The 24,543-nt window shown below is 28.4% G+C and overlaps 1 protein-coding gene across 2 annotated transcripts; it reads left to right on the top strand.

Moving 5' to 3' along the window:
- The first annotated feature begins 4,747 nt into the window (after nucleotides 1–4,747).
- On the top strand, nucleotides 4,748–7,491 carry LOC114123138 (guanine nucleotide-binding protein subunit beta-like protein). 2 transcript variants are annotated; one of them, XM_027986005.2, is made up of 6 exons: nucleotides 4,753–4,990; nucleotides 5,244–5,452; nucleotides 5,615–5,725; nucleotides 6,723–6,929; nucleotides 7,004–7,144; nucleotides 7,261–7,491. In XM_027986005.2, the coding sequence occupies exons 1-6, from the start codon at nucleotides 4,882–4,884 to the stop codon at nucleotides 7,441–7,443; spliced, it is 960 nt and encodes a 319-aa protein (XP_027841806.2). In that variant the 5' UTR covers nucleotides 4,753–4,881; the 3' UTR covers nucleotides 7,444–7,491. The 2 variants fall into 2 exon arrangements, with proteins under 2 accessions (XP_050055759.1, XP_027841806.2); XM_050199802.1 differs by lacking the exons at nucleotides 6,723–6,929; nucleotides 7,004–7,144; nucleotides 7,261–7,491 and having other exon boundaries at nucleotides 4,748–4,990; nucleotides 5,244–5,521; nucleotides 5,615–5,713.
- The last annotated feature ends 17,052 nt before the right edge of the window (nucleotides 7,492–24,543 follow it).

The following is a 24,543-nucleotide window of genomic DNA, read 5'->3' as shown; positions in this document are numbered from 1 at the left end:
AACTTATAACACATACAATTTTAATTTTTAAATGTTAGGTATCTCCTCTTATATTAATTACTATTCTATGGGGGCCGCGGGCCAGTTAAAATTTGTTCGAGGGTCATAGTTTGGAGACTCCTGATATAGATGATCATAATATAGTGTATATTATACACTTGGCATACTTAAGAATTCAAATATCCTATAACATCGAAAAGTCGGTTATTTATTCCACACAATTGTCTCCTTAGACCAGGGGTGGCGAACCTATGGCACGCGTGCCAGAAGTGGCACGTTGACCAAATTTTAGTGGCACGCAAATATTATTTATCTTAAAAAAAAATTATATTTAAAAGTTTAGTACCTATGAGAAATTTTTAGAATCAAATTTATAAGTTTGTAATAAAACTTTACATATATACTATTTATTTATTAAATTATATACCTAATAAAATGTGTGTAATTATTGCATGCTTTTTTTTTTCATCTTACCTAGTAAAATTCATTTTTTTTTTTTTGGCACGCGAGCATATTCCAAAAAACTTGATTTTAAATTTTAGCACTTGACCCAAAAAAGGTTCGCCACCCCTGCCTTAGACCCTGGCTGAATAATACTTGTGAGATACTGGATTAAGTCTATGGGATAACCTTATGACGGAATTTACGAAGAGTAATGAACTATCTGTCGTACTCTGTAATATAATCATTTCTCCTAAAGTTTTATTTACTTTGGTACATATTTTGTATGTTTGACCTACCTACTTAAGTTCATTTTTGTAAGTGAACTTTTCGTGGTTTTAATATTTCTGTAATGTGATTTTGGAAAATCATTAGTTTATTTATAAAGTCACAGTTTTATTATGGTTGTCCTTTATTTTGTTTGTGGTTTATCATTAGTTTTAAACTTTCACGACAAAATGTTTTTGTTCTGTTAGACCTAAAGGTTAAAGTAATATGAATTAAGATTTTATAGAAATATTTGATTTGTGGTTTACTACTTTGCGTTTGATTTTTAATAGATGAAAGTTAATGGCTTTAAAGTAGGAGTTTAACATAACATTATAAATCCTAAATATGCCATTAAGGTGCCCGTGTATATAGTCATTTTGTATTGTGTATGAATGTCCCTGAATGTATCCTGAAAATTGTTAAATTGTTATTTTAGTTTGAATAATGAAATTAACTATTTGCGTGAAACGTGAAGAGCAAAAACTGTATTATATACATCGGAGTAGCCAGCAGGTAGGCTCGGGCCTACCCACTTTTCTCCAAAACTGAAAGTTTTATATCATTTTTTTAATTTAATAAAAATATCGGCCCTACCCAAGAAAAAGTGCCTAGCTACGCCACTGATTAAATGGTTTGAATTCGATGTATCTATAATTTATTGTTCTCTTCATTATCATGCTGGTGGCAGGTCTGCACAATTATATAGATACAACCTAATGGGCACGTTCGTGTCTTAGTTCGAATTCGTTGAATGTTTTAAAATTAGAGGTGTAAAAACTTGAGCATTTGTCGGTGTGGACTGTATTGATAATCTAAAATTATTTATATTTTAAAAATTGTATAAGAAATTATTTTAAGAGGATATATTGTTGGTTTGACTGAATTATGTATGTTGTATATTGTTTTATTTTGCTTAATTAATTTTGCCTATCATAATTAATTCATATTATTTAACAAAAATATTGCTTTAATATAAAGAGTGGTTTAACTTGGTATAGTAAGTTTAGTTCTATTTTCGTGAAATTTTTTTTTATTTGATTACTGTATTAATCAATTAAGTTGGATATATCTGTAATGATAGCCACTTCTTATATTAAGTAATACAAAAAAGTAAAAAAAGTGACATCCACAGATATCTGTGGCGGCATCATCATAATCTTTAATAATATTTAAAAAAAATAATAATAATATTGTATTATATACCTATTATGTAATACACAGTCGCACGGATGTTTATATTATTATTATCTTTTGCCTTTATCTAAAATAAACAATACCACCGTCTCTAACGATACCCACCGAACACTTGGGCACAACGACAGTCTCCCTTTGTGCGCCTTTGGTGGTGGTCATACGTTAAGGGCTTAATAGTATTTTTATATTTTTAATTTTTAATAGTGGTTCTAAATAATAAAAGTGTTGCCTTAATAATATATTACTTGTGTTTTTGATTAATATTAAACGTATCCTTTATTCCTGCATTCATTGAATACCTGACAATCGAACACGACAATCAAATAAGGCTAAGTTAATTTACTACCAATATAATAAAATCCTTATATGTATATATTCGTAATAATGTGTGTACATATATATACATATAAGAGCGTAATAACCTAGACCGTATGCGCAACATAATATTATGTATATTATAATATATAATATATGAATGGTAGACCACATATACCTATGTGAAAAGAAGGTAAATACATTTATGTTGTGTTAGCTTGTATATTTCGTATTACTATTCATCTTTATCGATGCATACGTATTAAACCTAATAATTTTCACAATTTGTAAAAAAAAAAAAAAATATGGTCAATGGTAACAGCAACAGAGATAAATGTAACGCATATTAAATTGTCAAGATTACAGTAGGTAGGTATGTAATTGTTTAAAAATATTTAACAAAAACTCATCCAATAAATATTTGTATTATAGGTACCCGAACTACGTAATACATATGTACATACACTTATATTTTAATATCCCATCAAATTAGGTTCCTAATAAATTGGTTTTACTTATATCATTTTAATATGGTATAATTTAATTTAAATTCTATTCCGACATCGATATCTAACATACACTTTAGATAGACTTTCTAGGCAATTGAAATTTTCACCGCTTATACTTGTTACATAATCATATTTGCCCTATGTTCGCATTTAGTTTATTTGAAAACAAACATTAAACAAATATTTACTATAGACATCTCTGAGCTCTATTAACAAGACTAATTTAAATAATAGACGTATCTATTGTACCTATATCTATGCACAGTGTCTTATTAGTATGGCACAATCGATCCCCACTATATAGCTAAGCGTGTAAAACTCTTGAAATTTCTTAGGCACTAAACAATTATTATCCTATTAACTAATTTATAAAATACGATAGGGTTAAATGATTCAGTTATTATTAATTCTGCTCTTCTTTGTTTTAAATGTTTTAATGATAACAAAAAGTAAGTAATTTTTTATTTTATTTTCACAATATTATTGACATAATATCACTTATTACGTCTAAATATTAGTATGAAAAAGTGTATTTTAATAAAATGTTTAGTTATAATTTTTCGTTGTCTTCGATTTAATTTGCCTATCTCTAACCCCTTAAAAGGTGTTTTGAGTAATATCCTATTACAGGCGAATCAAAATTGATTGTTAGATTTATTTCCGAGACTCTAAGTTATGTACAATATAATAATTATTACAAGAATATCCTAGTATGTTTTTTGAATCCATTAAAGTAATTATGAGTAAGCGATTCATTGTTTCAATTGTTTCAAAGATGCTTTTGACAATATTTTTTAAATAATTTTAAGCCTTTAAAATAACATTTTTTTAAAATAATTATATATTTCACTTTTTAATGATATCATAAATTTTAGATTTTTAGCAGAGCGATGAATGTATTGATTTTGCAGTGATGCCTGTGTGTATATTTTTTGTGGATGTATACGACAGTCGGTTAGTGATAAAATGCTTTGAGTTTTAAAAATGAAGATTTTCTCGGATCAGATTGAATGTAGTAGGTATTTTATAAAGGGAGTTGTAAATCAGGAAAAATCAAGAGTTAAAATCTCTGAATTTCTTTCAAAATCTGTTATTAAAAGAAGAAAGCAATTTATCAAAATAAGAAATATATAGATTAAGAAAAAAAATGAAACTTTTATAAATTGAGTACATCAACCACTATTCTGATTTCCGACTTTCTGAGTAATATAATTAGTTACCTGTGTTATTAGGTTTCCACTATTATTATTTAAAAATTAATATTAGTTGTTTCTTATTTACTATAAATAACCAATAGGTACCTAATTAAAATATAATTCAGGGAGAGGCACATGCTCCCAAACGCCATATTTAGAATTATCGGTTATAATTTATAACCAAACGATTAGTATTAATCACAACGACGTACCTACTGTTAAACCAAACATATATAATAGGAACATGATGATTTATATAATTACACTGTGATTTTGTATAAAAATCTTAAACGAAAATTAAAAATTTTCAAGTTTGTTTTTGAAGCAACTTAGTTGATTTTTGAAATATTACATACCTATTTTTTTTACTTCTAATTAATTTTATGTTTTAAATTAAAAAAAATGCTAACAATTTTTTTTTCAAACAATACAATTATTATTACTAATTATACATATTATAATAGTTTAATTTTACTAATAAATAGGTACGATGATTCGAAACGCGCGGTCATTTTATTGCCGTGTTTGTGAATCAGTGTGGTCACGCATACGTTTAAATATGTGTTACTAAGAGTAAATTCTTAAAAAATTGATATTATAATATTATTTTTTAAATTTCACTTATATTTTTATTTCGGCGAAATACAAATTCTCAAGTTTATTTATATAGTGTTTAGAGTTTCTTTTAAGAAGGTTTTTTTTTTTTATAATAATTGTATACGGTGATTAAACATTGATGTGTTATTTTGTGTTACTACCGCGGTTAGTGTTATACACGCTTGGTAGTAACTGTGGTAACATAACCCTAAACGCGAATGTGAGCCGATCCGCGTCCGCACTCTCAGACCACATCTCTTTTTCCTATGGCCCCGAACTGAACACGTGAACTCCTCCGGTTTTCTCGTATTTTTTCTCGCTATTAACAGGTATTACAGATTTGATCCAAACCTTTAACAATGACTGAAACTATGCAACTCCGTGGTACCCTTCGTGGGCACAATGGTTGGGTTACGCAAATTGCCACCAACCCCATCCACACCGACATGATCTTGTCTTGTTCACGAGGTAAGTGTTGCATATTTTGTTAAACGCGTATCCTCGCGGCTCACTTTAAAACTGTCGTTCGTCACTATCACGCAGTGGCTATGGCTTACACACAGTCTTACAACTGAGAAATTTGCATCCGTTTCTCCTGTGTGTGAGGCTGCTGTCGTGGACTTAGCCTAATTGTACCTTGGATTAGCGGTTGTTTTTCTGTGATGTCTGACGACGCCGAACTTTTTGTCCGGTTATTCATCCATCGCTTGTTTTTCCACAGACAAGACCCTGATCGTTTGGGACCTGACACGTGATGAGCTCAACTACGGTATCCCCAAGAAACGTTTGTATGGACATTCACACTTCGTCAGCGACGTTGTTCTCTCGTCAGATGGTAACTACGCACTTTCCGGTTCCTGGGACAAGACTCTCCGTCTTTGGGATTTGGCTGCTGGACGTACCACTCGTCGTTTCGAAGACCACACCAAGGTTCAATTTTGTCTCAAGCTTTTTTTTTACTTTTTTTTTTTTTATAATATATAGAAGCCTTACTGCTTGGTAAGTACTTACACATGTCGGTAAATGCTTCGCGGAATGTTCATTAGGGTCACATTAATTTGTACAGCCATTAATCTTTTATTTTCTGTTCAGGACGTTTTGAGTGTTGCTTTCTCTGCTGACAACCGTCAAATCGTTTCTGGAAGTCGGGACAAGACTATCAAGTTGTGGAATACTTTGGCTGAGTGCAAATACACTATTCAGGTAAGAAATGCTCTAAAGTGTACTGTTTAAACATTAGTTACACCATGATGTTTTATTAGTACTGTTCATCATGTTTTATTTTAATCATTCTATTAGTTGATATAAGACATTATCCTTGGCGTTTTTGATGTTTCTATTAATTTTGAACTTGAATCGATTATTATTGTCATTCATGTATTGTCTCTGTCTTACAAACATACATCATAGTATTTTACTTTTTACGTGGGTAAGAACTACTAGGTCTGTAATCTAACTTGAATTGAAAATGATCATTATTGCTTGCCTACATATCCCAGCTTTTTTTAATACATAAACTTTTGAGTTCTAGTTATCAGTATAGTATTGGATAATATTAATTGTCATAGGTTCATAAATTTTATTTATCAATATATAAAAGTATGTGTATAATTCTTAGTGTTAAAATAGATTTTAAAGTTGGTAGATAATACTATACCTAATGTGTAAATATGATAGAAAGAATGAAAATGTATATCACACTTCAATCTTTTTGTTCAAATTTTTATTTACATATATATGTTTAATATTGAGTTTGCTTAAGTGTCCCAAGTTATTGCATTTAACTTATGATTTTAACAAAATCTCCACATTTTGGTAGTGATTAATTAGATAAAAATATATTTGGGCCTTTAATCTAAATAAATAGTGCTTATTAAAACTTTTTTTTCTTACAAATGTTACTTACTTTAAAATTATAACTTAAATAATATTTACAAAACTATTAAATAACTGTCTATTTATGGATATTTTGTTCTAACAGTAATTCTAGTTGTCGAAACTTGATGTCATATTTTCATGAATTTTATTATTGTCGAGATCAAAAATAACATATACTTAAATACGATTATAGTACAAGCTTAGTTTTGCGCTCAACCTATATCATTAATTTGTTTTTTACCACAAATGATTTTCTTTATGATGATATATATACCTATAGTATTTTTATATAAATTAATTTATGAATTTTATTTTATTTTAGGATGATGGTCACAGCGATTGGGTATCTTGCGTACGGTTCTCTCCTAATATCCATAACCCAATCATTGTGAGTGCTGGTTGGGATAAGGTTGTCAAGGTATGGAACTTAACTAACTGTCGCATCAAGACCAACCATTATGGACACACTGGATATCTTAACACCGTTACTGTCTCTCCTGATGGTTCTCTGTGTGCTTCTGGAGGAAAGGTAATAAAATATTTTTTTGATAAAGCAAAGAAAATGAAATGAAAAATTATATTTTAATAAAAAATTTTTTATAGGATTGCAAAGCTATGTTGTGGGATCTTAATGACGGCAAACACTTGCACACTCTTGATCATAATGATATCATTGAAGCTTTGTGCTTCAGCCCTAACCGTTACTGGTTGTGTGCTGCATTTGGACCATCTATCAAGATTTGGGTATGTATCATTTATTTTTTAACTTTTATTAAAATATCAGTTGGTTTTAATTATCTTAGCATTCGCTATAATTTTGCTTAATTGACATACTTGACTATGTAATGTTTTATATTTAGGATTTGGAAAGCAAAGAAATGGTTGAAGAACTTCGCCCAGAAGTTGTATCTCAATCACAGAACAGCAATACCGAACCACCCAGATGTCTATCACTTGCATGGTCAACTGATGGACAAACATTGTTTGCTGGATACTCAGACAATAACATTAGAGTTTGGCAAGTGTCTGTCAGTGCTCGTTAATGTTACTACAATATATTTTGATATAATATATCTTCAATTTTTATTGTATCTTATGTTTGATAAATTTGTTTTATTTTTTAAATTGCGCATACTTGGTTTAACTCTTTTCAAGTTAATGACGTACGTAGCATCTGACATGTGTATGCCTTGTTTTATTATTACAAGACATGTTAACAGACGGTTATAACGAGTGTCCCCTATTTTCTGTTGCCGAGTATGGTTCTTGACTACATAGACTGTCTCTTAATTTAAAAAAATATATCCCTAATGCTTGCCTGAATATTTAATTTATGGATATATAGTAACTACATCAATATAATATTGAATACTTGGTTAAACATCATGAAAATCAATACTAAAATCTTTGAGGGTACCTATTTGTATTGGATAATTGATATTTTTAGGATTTATAATTTCATTTAACTTCACTTAATAGTTAATACCTTCTTAATTTCATTATGCATAGAAACTGGTTAATACAAGGTAATACTATATCTAAGTTACCATGATAAATATATTTATTTAATGAGACAATAACACTGTATGTGTTCAATGTGTGGGGATAAAGTGATCAGCTCATTTAACATTTTATTTTTCATAAAATAGAAAATGACTAGAAATTTGTCCATATTATTGTTTTACTTAATGTACATAATGAAAAATGGTATTCTTACAATATTTAGATTCATTTCAAGATTTCTTTCTGTTCTATGTCAAAGTGGCACAACTAAAAAGTTAATAATTATATAAATATATTTTATTATAATTTTTAACATTATAAATGCTATTTTTCCGTTTAAAATTAATTTAACCTTACATAGGTTAAAATGATGGTAAAATGTATTGTTACAGTTGCAGCATTATAAATGTGGTACACATAATAAACTTACAAATAAAATGTGGTAGTAAAGGCTGATTGACACAACATTGTGATAAGCTCACAATCATTTATTGTGTGCAACTATTTGTTGTTGATTCAAATTAAAATAATAAAATACTTACTGTTACTCAATGACACAAGGTACTCTCAACACCTACTATACTGTGGAGTTGTTATCTGTTTTATCTTTTTTTTTGTTCTTTAATATTATAAAAAAGTTTTGTAATTTATAAGCATTTATGCTTTCAATATCTACAACTGAATACCTTTGATCATTTATTACTTATCTTTTTTTTTGTATATATTTTAATCTTTTAAGTTTATTTCCACTACAACGTACTTTTAAAATAATAATTTTTGTTTTTTAAATACATTTGTTTGTGCAGGCTATTGTCAATCTATTTTTTAAATTTAATAGTCAAGTTGATTTATTTTTATATTTTAGTCAGCTATTCTCGAGTAGCCTAATTTAATAGTTTTCTTCATTTTATTATTTTGCTTAAAAATTAGAACTTACTGCATTCCTTAGCTTCAACTTCAACATAATTTTATATTTATTTACATTTTTAAAATTAATTTTACTATCCTTGCCTTTAGAATTGATACAGTGATGATAATTGGTTTAATAATTAACCAAAATTATTCCCACAATATCTAATGAAAAAAATGTTAATGCATTGTCTATAAATGTATAGTATGAAAGTATAATTTTACAAGCTATTGGTCTATGTTTTTAAGTACTTAGCATTTATATTCATAAATAGCTGTAAAATCATGGATGATTCTTTCATTACACAGGTAATAGCAATATTAGCGCCGCAGCTCATAGGCAGGTACAACATTTGTGTTCTTCTGTAGTTCTGTATCGTATCACATGGGTAATATATTTATATTACTGCATTGAGTTATTCATATTACGAACTAATCCAAAATAAAAATTCGGTGTTCTTTTTGTCATCGTTATAATTTATATATACATAGCTTATACTGTTTATAGTAAAAGGTATTATAGCTCTTCAATTGTATAATATATATTATACGCCACAAGATGTTATAATAATTCGCAAAATAAAATATAGCAAGTGAAGGTCATAATGTCATAATAAAATGTCGTGGCATTAATTGAAACTCTAATATAATACGTAAAATGAAGTTATTTATTGGCTTATTAAAAACAGATAAGATATCGTTATAATATTAGTAGTGAATCATTTTTTTACTGACGAGTATTATATATGTTTTAATATTGATATTCTGTGAAAAAATGAAATCGTTATCAGTCGAAAATCCTCGCAAGATTTATTTTAGTCGTTCCAATAATTACGCCTTTATAATTATTTATGTAAGGTAAAAAAAAATAGATATGTCTCAGTAATGATTAGAAAAGTACTGAAGAGTAAATATGTACACACACTTTTTTTTTTTTTTTACAAAATATATGATAACCTTAAGGACTAAGAATACTTTGGTAACATCTGTTCAGAAAAAAAAAAAACTAAAAAAATGGGGAAGTTGAGTTGGATGATGGAAAATTTAAAATGTAGGTAACTTAACTAATTTATAAAATAATAGATACCTAGGTAATTATTGTTTTTTATTCCAATGTGGTCATGTAGATAGATAAAAAGGTAATATTTATAACATTATGTGTAGTTTATAATATAGACTATAAAATTAAAGTACCTTCTAAATATTTACTTTTCTTTTTCAAAACGTACATTCAAATAAAAGGAGAAGCACAAACGCCGATAACTAACTGTATGGTCCTATATAAGAATGGCAACATATTTAATGCGTCGAATGTCGACCGTTTGAAGAGTTCAATTAGTATCTACTTAATAGGTACTTTTCTGATAAATCTTCGGACAAAATATTAAAATAAAAGTGAAGTAAGTGCATAGGTATAATATTATTTATTTAATTTTATTATTGGTGTAAGTAGGTACCTTCTTACTTACCTTCATTCAATCTTTGCATATTTTTAAATTTTTAAATACATTTGACTTAATATTGTATTTAAGTAAACAAGTATAATTTTTCTTAATTCTATAACTCAACTAACTTAATGCTCATGCGTGCGTTTAGTTTTTAAGAGGTATCTACCCTATCTATTTAATCTTTCATCGTTTTATAGAGCTGTACATTATATATGCATCGTGATAGATAAGATACTTATACCTTATAAAAACAACAGCGTTACTTTAATACATTAGACCATTTTTAACACAGATTTTGTAATTTACTTAATGTATAAATCCTTTAGCTATTTACACGTCATGTTAAGTACGAGCGTATATTTTGAAACGCCAGTGAACCGACAACAATATACCTAGTAATTTACCGAGCTTGCTCGTACTTCCACATTTTTTCCTTTAATAATGAATTTATTCAAATTTCGGGTTTTGTAATTTTTAAATAATCTTGGAATATATTTTCAAATTTGAAAATATTTTTTTTTGTATTTTTTAACAAGTGACTCATTGGTAGCGATAAAAACTACTGTTTTTCAAATGAGATTTTTCACTCGTTTTTACTATAAACTATTAATTGGATAATTTTGTTGAAGGTTTTGATGTCATTAATTTGAAAATTGTAATGCGTGATTTCTCAGTTATTAAAATGCTAATACTAAGATAATAGTTCTTAAAAATAGTTTTATAAAAAAGAATAAAAGATAAAACTGTTATAATGTTTGCAGATCTACTTAATATTTACTATTTACCGTACTTGACAATTTTTACAATTTATAAGTGTTGGTTGATTAATATTAATCATTACAATTTTCAAATGACCACAGCGTCCACAGGACCTCATGACTTCGTATCTTCCAAACCTATTATCGAGCAGCTATAACTTTCCTTAGCAGGTACACAACATTAAAATATAATTTAAAAACTATTAGTTCAAATTTTGATTATCACACGTCAACAATTTTAGAAAAATTATCCGCTAAATAATTCACTGTCGGACGGAAAGAGAGAGGGAGGGGGATTCTCATTTAAAAAACAAAAGTTTGTATCTCCGCACACTTCTACAAGACACTTCTTAATTGTAAGTACAAAAAAAATATCTCAATAATTTTAAAATAATACGGTATTTAAGTGAATTATTTAAAAATTCACAATAATTGCATTAATAACGAAAAAACGAGGATTAACATGCTCGTCGAACTACGCCGTATATTTTGAAAAATTGCCATTGCAACAGTTAGAAGATTCTTGTCGTCTATCGTTCGTACACTCTTACGACTCGGTATTCATAACATGCAACAGTCGTGTCACGCCACTGAAGTACGAGTTGTTGCCTACCCTCGTAAAAGTACGGGACATGGTATTTGAACGTAATTTGTTTTTATTATTATCGATGCAAATTAATATTTCAACGAAATATTATTGAGTGGCGATCGAGTGTTTTTTGACCATTATCATTTGTTTTAAAATATTGTTTAAAGTATTTTATATTTTATAGTTATTCGACCGCGGCACAAGATTCACAGCATCTGTTGTAAGTATAAACTCGGTTATTAAATGTTTCAACAAACAAAATAATATGTACCGTGTTTACGTATACTATATGTATTTTAAACTTAACTATTGTTTCAGGACGAGTTTATAACCATAAACCAATAATATTACCTATACAAACTTGGAATTTGCCACATTTTTTTCATGCACATACTATTTATCAGCAGCAAACCCGTCTATGGAAATTATATAAGTTATCTATTTTGAGTAGTTTTTCATTGCACGTCTACGGACATTTTTGATTTAAATCATCTCAGCAAGCTAGCAAATAATATGGCTCGTGATCTCTAGTATATTAAAGAGATAGGTTCGTCCAGAGATGAAAATTATATTTTAATTGTTTTCGATTTATTCCGTTTCTCTTGTCTACAGTAAAAGTTACATTATTATTAAAACATATTCATTAAAAACTGACTATATGTTCGTAACAATCATGGGTTAATGAAAGGCAATGTATGTTTTTATGCTCAAAAGATCGGTATAACGAATAAAATAGCATTAAGTATACAGAGTGAGATTTATCATACTCAGACCCAATTTTTCATTTAATAATGAATTTATTTCTGATATTTCAATTTTTTAAAATACACTTTAAGACTAAATAAAAAATTTTTTAAGAGAGTTTGTTTTAAAGTGTTCTAACAGACTTCTGTTTTTCGAATGAAAACTCCAATTTTTTACAGTGAATTATTTGGTGAATATTTTTTTAAAACATTTTCATGTATGTATTATAGTTAAAAAAAAATCAGTAGTTTTGTAGTTATTAAAGTGCTTGTAATCAAAATTATAGTCTATGAAAATTGTTTGATGTATTCAATAATGAATTCAGTATTTATTATAATTGGACTATTTTTTACAAATTTTAAATATTGATAAATTAATTTTAATAACTAAAATTTTCCAATCACTGTAGTTTTCATATTTTGCAAACCCATTACCATGAGTTTATTATATCTTTATTATATGATGTTAAACAACTTAGAACTACTTATTTAAATTTTGATTTTGATACATACGTCAATATATTTATATCAATCATTCGCTAAATAATTTACATTAGAAAAGTGGAGTTCGATATACTTGAAAAATAAAAGTTTATACTTCCACCAGGACATTCCTGAAGCTGAACAAAAAATTTAACGAATTTTTAATATAGTCTTAAAAATTTTTAAATTTAAAAATTTCAAAAATTGAATTTCTATTAGCTGCATTATTGGAAAAAAATAGGGTAAGCATGTTTGGTGAATTCTCCTGCATATTAATGCACTTTGTGGTAGAAACTTGAAACGTCCTGTGCATTTAGTAAAAATGAGTATAATTAACTTAACCAACGATGGTTTTACGTTTTGAAGCTATAGATTGCTATAGAATATCGTTAAACGGGATACATTTTCGTTAGAAATCTTTTGTAAAATTGAATAACGTTTTGAATTTATTGTAAGAAGGGAGAAAATGTAAATATAATATCATATAATATATATATATTTTCGGAATGAGTCGATATTTTATAATTAATTAAAATAAATAATAGCGTAGTCGTCGTTTCTACAAAAGTCAAAGAATACAAATGAAATAGAGTCGAAGATGCGTGTAGATATTTATGTATATACAAGTTTTCGCGTGGAAAATATTATACTAAAGAAATATTAAAAATACTAAGTTATAATTAAAAAAAAAAACCGTCTCTACATAATTGAATTTGAAATGTTGATAATGTGTATTCTAACCGTCTTATTTAAAACGGAAATTACGTTTCTGTAGACTAATGTTAAATTATTTAACACATCTGATTACACCTATTCGGGGAGTCGTTCGATTAGGCCCGGAGACGAGTCAGTGATACTTATTAGTATGTCACAATTATTTTTTAATTTAATTTATATTATTAAGGTGATTGTAGGTACCTATGCTATATGTCTATATATTAAACTTAATATAATATATATAATGAATATACTCCAAAAGTGCAGATATACCTATGTAGTTATATAGGTAATATATAACGAGCTCGAATGAAAACGACTCGATAAATACTGTTATATGCGTTGCTATAATACCTGAGTTACTATTAAGTTTATTACTGCATACAGTGTGTCGATCTATATTTTAATATAATTTGTCTGTATCGATTGGCGAGATGAGTTTGAAATTATTGTTTTTTTAAAATATACGTTTCCAATCCAAGCAGTAGATATAATATAATATAATATAATATCTGCGCGTGGGCAGCGAGATAATTATTATTTTTGGATCGTATATATTTTCATTTACACATTTTTTTCCTTACTCAGTTTTTTGTTCGTTTCCCTTCGGCATTCCGGAGGGACGTATATAAAATATAGCGACTCGTTGTGTTCTGGGGCTAAAAATCGAGAAATGTAAAACAAAAAAGAACGAATAATAAATAAGAAAGCGCCGCGCATGGAGGAGCCTGCAGGGAAATGATGGCCGAAGCAATTAAAACTCTTAAAAAGAAAATCGACCCCTCGCTTAGGGCTACTCCCGCCAGTTTTTAATCACGCAGCAGCAGTCTTCTTTATTTCGTTCGTTCGTTTGTTACCCCTCGTGCATCCTACCACCCCTCGCACTCCGACACCGCCACCGCTGCCGCCGCCGCTGTAGCCGACCTACGGTTTTCCGAATCTTTTAATTTTTTTTTTATATAATAATAAAGCAAAAAAAAAGGGGGAAGGGACACGGCGGAGGAGAGGGTATAAAAGACGGAGTAAAAGAATTATGAGAAAAACTTCTCTCGTAGGTCCAATTTCCAAAACACAACGAGCATAATAATAATAATAATAATAATAATAATAATAACAACAAAAACGAGAGAAAACCGGCGAACGAGAATTGAACGAAAAAGTAAAATATATTTCCAAACAAAAATACATAGTACTTATTTTATATATACTTATTATATATAGCAAATTTCCACGAGAAACAAACTTTTACTCGTTGAGCTGTGTTTTAATTAAAACATTTTCCCATTTTAACCGAACTAAACATATCGGAATAAATTGTTTTGATTCAGTTATGTTATTTTTCCGGACAATATTGTATTGTGTTTTTAGTGACTTTCAAAAATGAATACATCTTCAGTCTTCATCGAGAGTAATAAAAATGCAGCCGAGTCGATTTCGAATATTGACTTACGATTTCTAACCTCTGTTTCATGAACTGCGGCGATATCTATAAAGCCTCTGGAAATATCGTCTTGTCCACCATTAACCTGGAACCAAAACAAATCAAATTGGATTTATCGATAGATTTTGTAGGTGATGTCTGTATTGAATGTGAGAAGATTTTAATCATATAACAACATTATTTAAGACATATTATAGTAAGATAAGCAAATTACTTTATAATAATTACATTACAATTATTTACACATTTATTACTTTATTAGCTATATACTTTTATTTTGATAAATGATAAATTTAATGTGTATTATGTGGATTATCAGTTTTAATGGAAACGGTCGAGTATATTGTTATTAAGGCCCGGATGTCGATGACTTGCATTTTTTTTGAAAGATCGTAGACGACGCTTTTCTAGCTTAAAATGTGGTTCAACAGCATACAAATATATATTATAACTAATTTTTATTTTGTATATATATATATTTTTTTTAATAGATTATTTTGTTTCTCAAACAATCTATTTTTGTTGTTGTATTTTTTTCCAAAAACGTAAACATAAACAAATCAATCGAAAGTCGAAAGTTTAAAAGTGAAACAAATTACAAAGTATGTTGGGGTCTACATCATTCATTTCATTTCAATAAATACGGTTAGCTTGAAACGATACATCATGTAGCTAAACGTAGAAGTAAAATGTTTTGTATAAATACGATTTATATATACTTATTTGTAGGTTTTTGTGATTATAATTAAAAATATAGTTTGGTTTGAATGTTATTGAAACGTCTACGGGTACCGAAACATATTCTACACAAAAAGTCAAGTTAAACATTAGGATTTAAATATTAATTATTAGATTATAATTACACTATGTCACTATTACAGTTTTGAATAATATGCCAATCCTACGAACTAGAGATAGACCGAAAAACTATTAAAAAACATAATATAATAAAAATACATTTTATATATACACACACACACTCACCGAACTAACAGCGTGTTTTTTAAATCGTATAGTTACTCTTGTAATTTCATAAAACGAAATTAATTAAAAACGGTCCTCCGTATACAAATATAGCCTATCCAATAATTTATATTGTCTTTTTTTGTAGACATTTAGACGGTGTATATAATAATGGACAATCTGTAAGATCTAAAGTCGTTCTGGTTACTACGGTAACACAGCAACAACCGTTTAATAAGTAAAACGTATACTGGTTATTTATTTATTTATTCATTTGTTTTTTCGGATCGAATCGCGCCAAGAGAGCAAGAGAGTGGTGTGCGGGTAGTGGCGTCGGTGTTTCTTGGAGATATTCAATAAAAACGCGAACAAATCTAAATGCGCGTTCATGAATAAAAAACTGTTTTTTAGATGATAATTAGTGTGCGCGGCGATAAACCATACATAATTTACGCGTGGCAACTACGTCTGGAATCCGAATGGTAGCTGTATAATAAGTAACAAAGAATAAATGGACGGCGGCGAGAAGAAAGAAAGCAAATAATAACGTTTTTCAAAAACCTCGCGAATCTAGGTTATGGGGTTCTATTCGTTCATATTACAATATTATATGATACACAAATATTAAGACGAAAATCGGTTGAAATATTTTATTGTACGTCCCTTTTAAAGTTTTTTCTAATATAGTCTGCTTCACTACCCTCATCTGCAGTGCCACCTCAAGTTATACGTTGGAATCGGTCCAATTTTAAAATTCAATTATTATAGCGAGAGAAAATATTGTTTCCAAAAAAAAAAAACTATAACGATTAATAATTAATTAATATTATAAATCGATTATACGACGGTTTTCGGCGAAGAGAAAACTTATTGAAAACTTTTATAGAAAAAGTTTGCGGGAATAAAATCATTGAAAATTAAAATTTCTCTGCATACATACCACGCCGTTGCTTTTGCCTTTGAGCCTAATATATTCAGGTACTTAGGTATTGAAAAGACCATATGGACATACATATTGTTACAAAAATCATGATCGCGTAACGCGAACGCTATATATAAGTGATTACTGACTTATCTTCATTCTTTCTATTGTTATTTGAATATTTTACTTTGACATGATTGCATTATTACATTGTGCAGAGTCGCAGAAACGCACCTAAACAAGAGTGTATCAGTGTTTGCCTAGTAAAGTTTTGAGTAGAAATACATGGTCCGAATTTTTATCGTCTAATTACATTGTCCCATTATAGGAGATGTGAACGAAAATTAGATAATAAAAAAGTGGGCAAGTGAGTACCGCTCTGCTGTACATTAGGTGCCGTATGGATCATTATTATATATTATAGAAGTGTTAAATTTGAATCCAATGATAGTTATCATTGTATACGAAAAACGATTCTGAACGAAGATGATTTGTCAGCCTAGGATATAAATTCTAGTGGTTGGTAAAAAAGGTGGTTTAAAAAAACCAGCTTATATTAAAAAATATTTTGAAAATTAAATCACGTAAAGAAAACGCGAATCTTAATAACTGGTAAAATTTTCAAGTATCTACGACTTATACTTTTTGAATAATAACAAATATTTAAAATCGTTTGAGGATAAATCGTTATCGTTACGCTATTTCGTTAAAATTTAAAATTCAAACGCACTTAAAATTTTTCCTATAATGATGTTTCGAGTTTTCTCTATAGATACTTGAAGATAAACTTATGGAAAACTTAGTGTTGTATTTTTAATCCTTAGTTATAAACACAAAAAATTTTATGATTTTTCAACTTCAAATATTTCGCAAATATTCATAATTTTGACGAATTTTCGTCAAAATTTGAACTTCAAATGCTAATAAAAAAAAATTGTGCCTATGTATTCTTATAATTTTTTAATCACTATAAGAATAACATATGAGAAACTTTGTATTAAATTTTCAAGTATTTTGATAGGGCCAAAAAAATTTTATCGACACTTCAAAAATATTTTTTCAGAAAAATTGAAAATTTCAGTTGTCTATAAATAGCTCAAAAAAAGTCAAAATATTTTGAAATTTAAATCACGTAAAGAAAACGCGAATCTTAATAACTGGTAAAGTTTTCAAGTATCTACGACTTATACTTTTTGAATAATAACAAATATCAAAAATCGTTTGAGGCTAAACTGTTATTTAACGCGGTTTTTGTAAAAATTTAAATTTCAAACACTCATAAAATTTTTTTGTCTGAATCCGGTAGAGTTTTTTTTACAGATATTTGAAGAAAAATGTATGGAGAACCTTGTACCAAATTTTCAAAACTTAGTTATAAAAGAAAAAAATTTTATGATTTTTCAACTTCAAAATTACTTGCAAATTTTCGCGTTTTCGACAGATTTCGTAAAAATTTGAACTAAAAACGCTTATAAAAAAAAATTGTGACTAACGATTTTTAATTTTTTTTAGCTACATTAAAAACAACTCATAAGGAACCTTGTGTTAAATTTTCAAAACTTTTTGGTCATCCAAAAATTTTTTATCGACACTTTAAAAAAAATTTCTCAAAAAAATCGAAAATTTCAGTGGTCTATAAATAACTCAAAAAAAGTCAAAATTTTTTGAAAATTTAATTATATACAGATACCGCTGACATTAACATTTGGTGAAAATTTCAAGTATTTTCAGTGATTAGTTTTTGAATTATAACCATAAAAAAAAATCGATTTGGTCGAAAACTGGGTTTGCGTAAAAATTGCCGTTTTTCCGTCATTTTTTTTTTGTTTTTCTCGATTTTTTTTAAAACTGTTGGAAAATGTTAACTTTTTACCTCTATAATGCACCAAGGATATTCACTTTTACATCGGAAACCACCCCCATAGTTTGAAATTGGAGCATTATTTCGACTAGTTATGCTGTACACAGACACAAAAAAAAAAAAAAAAAAAAAAAAAAAAAAAAAAAAAAAAACACACATCATTGTAAAATCAATACATTCATCACTTCGTTCAGAATCTAATTCATCACTTCGTTCAGAATCTAAAATACAGTGTGTGTGACGTGGATTCGAATTCACTACCTACGGTCCTTAATTCTTATTATTGTTATTGTATAGTTTATTACTGGACTCAGTGACGTTATTAATGATAAGGTATGTGGGTGGGTTTAAAATTTCATGGGTAGTTGTTAAGACTTCTTGGAGAGGGTAAGTGGAAAGGGGTAGGTTTTAGAAAAAACATCTGATCACAAGTATTTTATCGTGTAGTTATAACAAAACGATCGTAAATTTAATATAGGTATATTAAATAATAACGAATAATTTATTACATTTTATAGGGTACAATCGCTTATTACTATTATCCTTTAACTAGAAAAAAAGGAAAAGAAAAAGCCAAGAGAGCGGAGAGATTTGACACGGATTCATATGTCCCGCCACGCGCGTGTCCCAGCTCGCAGTATGGTGTTCGGACGTCTAGACGACCTGTACGTCTCGCGCCGGAAAACCACTAATTTACGAAAAAAACGCGTGAAGGGAAAATGCACGTAAAAAAAAATCCGAGTCCGATTTATTTGTCGTCGTACAATAGGCACGTGCTTTACCGAGTAATATTATAGACGATTCGCCGACTCCACCGACTTATAACAATAGGACAGGCTTTAAATAATAATATAATGATAATAATGTTTACGGTCGGTTTAATGCGTGCGCACAAAACACGGTCTCGCACTAGATTCGCACGGTTTTATTATTTCTTATAAGTATATTATGTTGTCGAGGAAATAATACTTTTCGTATATATGTACACAATAATAGCTACCGGCACCCGCGCCCCAACGCTACCACAACCCCTTCGCGAACAGCAGTAACAGCGGTCGGCAGGCCCGCGAAATAATAATATAATAATAATATATTGCCGCCTCACCGTTTTATATTCCTTTACCTCTGTGTTGCCGCGTATAATCTCGGCGCGAGCGCTCTTAAACGGCTCCCCTTTTTTTTTCTCGTTTTTTTTTTTTTTATTTCGGCCCCGTTCGAGGTATTTACAAAATGTCCTCTCCACCGCGAGAAGAAAACTTCTTCCCCAATAGCTCTTCATTTACTCCTTATCCCTGTCCCTCAACCCCTCTATCTCGACCGCGAGCTGCCTTTAACGCCGTCGCGGAGAAGTCCAATTGCAGCCAGCACCGAGATTTCAACGATCTTAGATATATATATATATATATATATAATATTACACCGCTATACTGCTGCACTGCTCATTGACGGTGATTTTTGCTTTTTGTAATTTGTCTCTTTTTACATTTTTTTTCCACGTATAAAAATATATACACATCGTGTAATGTATACTCGAGATGATACTTACCTTTATATATTATATTTTTCTTTTCGTGTACAGAAAACGACGTTTAGACATCTGAGTTGTCATTATATATAGGTAATACACCTATAGACTTTTGCACTCGACGAAGGCTCACGCATTTTATTGCTCATATTTTAAAATACGTGGTCTTGGATTTTAAGACGATCTAAGTGGACATGGCTCAAATTAGAGATTTTATTATTTTTTTTTTTTTTTGTAGCGTAAAGCAACAGTGCATAACTTAGTTAAGTTTATAAGACTCCCCCAAAAGTAGAACGAGGAAATAGTTTATATAGTTTTATATTATATTTAATCAGTAAACAAATTATGTGAATAGTTTTTAGAAATTAATAATCCACTCCATCAGATACTAGTGGTAATTATTAATAAATAAATACTAATATTAATAATATAATATGATAAATAATTAATTAGCGTTGGCTTACCACTAACTGCTTTAAACATGTTTTTATTATTTTATTTAATTCCACTATTTATGAGTGTCGAGTAGGCTATGTATAGGTATTTTAATGCGAGACTTATACAGTTCAGTTCACCGGTTAAACTTTCTTTTTAGTTTCTCTGCTGTACCTCCACGTACAATAATTACAAAATAAGGTGACAGACCTATAGCATCTTTCTTAAACTTGGATATAGTTATTATTTTTCAGCGCTCAACGACTTGAAACATATTCATTGATCGTCGATGTAATAATGTTTATATTTTTAAGTTATTCAAGACTCTATGACAAAAATTTATATTTCATACAAAAGTTTATTGTATAACTTTGTTTATAAGACAAATAATTGTGTTTAAAAGGAATTTGAAAAAAATACACGTATAACGTATATCGTATATGTATATATTATATATAATAATATATACGTTTCATTGGATAGTTATCATTAATTTAATTACATTTTTGAAAATGGTTTAATTCAAACACGAAATTTTGTAATATCATGTTTTTTAAATTACGTTTGTTATACAGATATCTATATAGCGGTTTCATTTTTGTCCCCTTCCAATTATATAGTGACCACTCTTAGTTGGGAAAATGGGCAATTATCATTTTTTTTTCGTTTAAATTATTCATTTTGGTTAGATAAAATTTATACAAATAACTATAATTGAACCTATCGGGCTATTATAGACATTTGCATTTTAATCATGTTCCTATTGTAGTTTTGCATTTTAAGCGAGTTTTTAATATGATTATGTGTTTATCTGTAAATTAAAAATATAACTTTGAATATTGGTATAATAGAGGATGTTTTTTGTGTGCTTAAATAATTTTTTTGTAAATAACAATAATAATACTATTACAAAAAATATTTTTTTTTTAGGTACATTTTTTTTTTCATATATTAAAATATTAAAATTAGTTTGCAATAAGCATGAAATCGAATTTTATACTTTTAATATATTTTTATAGTACCTGTAAGTGTACGTTAATTAAATCCAGTAATAATAAAATATATAAATATAAAATATATAAATATAAGATATATATAATAAAATAATATATGTAATATCTAATATGTATCTAAAAGATTGGGAGACTCGTAGACAGAGAAGGATGGATAAGTTTAGTTGATGCTAATAAGATCCTCAAAGGCTTGTAAAGCGAAAAAAAATGTAGATAGGTCTTACGCTTAGGACATACTATATTATATAACTTATATGTTTTTATATTTTAAGTTATAACTAGTACCCATATAATATAATATCTAGGTAAAATGTATCACGTAAGTATAAATTAAATATAATAATTGTCAATGTTGATATCAGCCATTTAAAATATGAACACTGAAGTATTTTTTTTTAAATTTTTACAACTTATATGGATTTTTAAAACAGACGATTTATAAACAAATAATTATAAATATTAACTATTATAAGACCATTGCACATTATTCTTACCTTTTATAATGTACAATAACATTAGACTTATTCATGCGTTTTATTTCTGTTTTTCAGGTTATACTTATATTACATAAGTGCAGTAATAATATATATCGATATTTAATATTTACAATATACATATCGAATGTTTAATGAGCGTACTTACTAAAAAACTTATATATTCTAATAATGGAGATACTAAATTTTAGGGATTATGATGATTAGGGCTCGGATGTTGATTACTTTTGTAACTTTTTTGGAACATCACAGACAATGTGTGTTTAATAACATATGAATCTATATAATTAATAATTTTTATTTTGCATTTTTTGACTTTTTCATTTTTAAATCATTTATTGAAGTTTTATGACATATTTTATGCATAGATAATCTTTAATATCTATGATTTTATGTATAAACTAGATTTAGTTATGCAGTTTTACTCATATCAAAATACCAACGAACTAATATCAAATGGTAATTATTAATTTAAAAATCAATCATTTTTTTTTTTTAATTTTACAGTTTTATTAGTTTCAAGTATTTTCAAGACATTATCTATGTATATATTAATTTTTTAGGTTATAAATGAATATTTTTAGGGAATTTTTACATGTTTTTTAGGGCATCAATATCCGAATCCTAGTGATGATATTAATCATCATTCACCATATGATAGATTTCAAATTATAACTAATTAAATAATTAAATAAATATAAAAAAAACACTATTGGAAATCTGGTATCCGCACTAGAGGTTTTGTTCTAAATAACACTTCGTTAACGCTGTCAATATTAAAACCTCATGTATATATATATAAAAGTGTGTGTAACTATATTACTATAATATTATAGGATTACATAATATATTTATTTTTAAATAGCTACTAAAACCTTTCATTTTTGTAAAGGAGTCATTAGAGTACGTTAACAACGTCTAACACAAGCTATAACAAGATTATAAGCTTTTAATTATACGAAATACCACGTCCCCAAATATAGAGCTTTAAAACTGTTCAAATAACGTTGATGGTTAAATTAGTTGGGTTTTTGGATAAAACGTGTACCTACCATGTGATACCAATCATACTATGTTGATTTATTCCACACTTAATTATAAAAGTTAGCAATACTTTTCACTATAATATAGATTTTATTATGATTACTTATTTCAATTTTTTATTATTGTCTTAATGTTTTAATTTTAACTATTTTCTTATAATACAATTTCACAATGAAGATTATATGTATATTTGTTGTTATTATAATAAGCGGATTAATACAGTCGTACCTACTATTTGATTTTTAATTCTATTATTAATTTAGAATACCTACTATATCTATTTTTTTGTCGCAGTTATTATTTTGGCAAATAATACCGCACATTTATTGATTGTTAAATAAAATATTTTCTCAATGAACTGTAATGAATAAATACAGTATTGAGATAAACAACATAAGCATAAGCCACTGATTGTAATGTGATAATTATTAAATTATCAAGGTCGTTTGACCTGTATCAAAATTATTATACTTATTTATTATTAAAAAAAAGATAATAGTTATGGCTTTTTACAGACACAGACATCGACGAAAAGGAATGTGCTTAATATACTCAATATATGTGTGGTACTTATAACTCTGGTAATGCGAACAACTTAACTTAATATGATTACTCGCGTGTTGGAAAAAGTTAATTTAACGTGGCGGTTATGAATTGGCGAGAATGGGTCTACCCGCACCCTCGACGAATGGGTTGCCATTTTATATAAGTGTTAAAATGTATAACGAGTGACGTGTGCGAAATTGACAGTCATTGTGTATTGTTTATTTGCCTACTGTATATATCGGACGTCAATTTCCATATAAAATAAAAACCGTTACTTGAGATTTGATGGAAAGTTTTCCGTATTATTTTATAACGCATTCGAAGAACTACTCTTCAAGATATGTGTACGAGACGTTAGTAATATTTTATATTATAGTGAATAAAAATTACGTGGGCGATGAAAACATAATACGCACGTCGAATCGGCTAAAACGGACGGGAAAAAAAAATCCCGGGGCCGACAGCCAGTAGTATGAAATAAAAATAATAATAATAAAAAAAAAACTGAAGAGGTAGAAAAATTCAACTCCTTGGAAACGTCGACGACGACAACGTCAAAAGGGAAAAAGACAACACTTCCTTCCGCCGAATCGATAAAATTGAAAGATTTTAAGGAAATACAGTGGCTGGGTAGAGAGGGTTAAAAAGAAAAACGGCGTTGCGATATGAAAAACGGCGGCGGCGGCGGCAGAATCGTCGTCGTGTTTTGTATAGCCGCCACCGCTGCTCGTCAAGACCAATAGCCGTGG

This window comes from Aphis gossypii, chromosome 1 (genome assembly GCF_020184175.1).
Source record: "Aphis gossypii isolate Hap1 chromosome 1, ASM2018417v2, whole genome shotgun sequence".
NCBI classification, from domain to species: Eukaryota; Metazoa; Arthropoda; class Insecta; order Hemiptera; family Aphididae; genus Aphis; species Aphis gossypii.
Note: the sequence above shows the minus strand (reverse complement) of the source record. Positions and strands in the feature narration are given on the sequence as shown.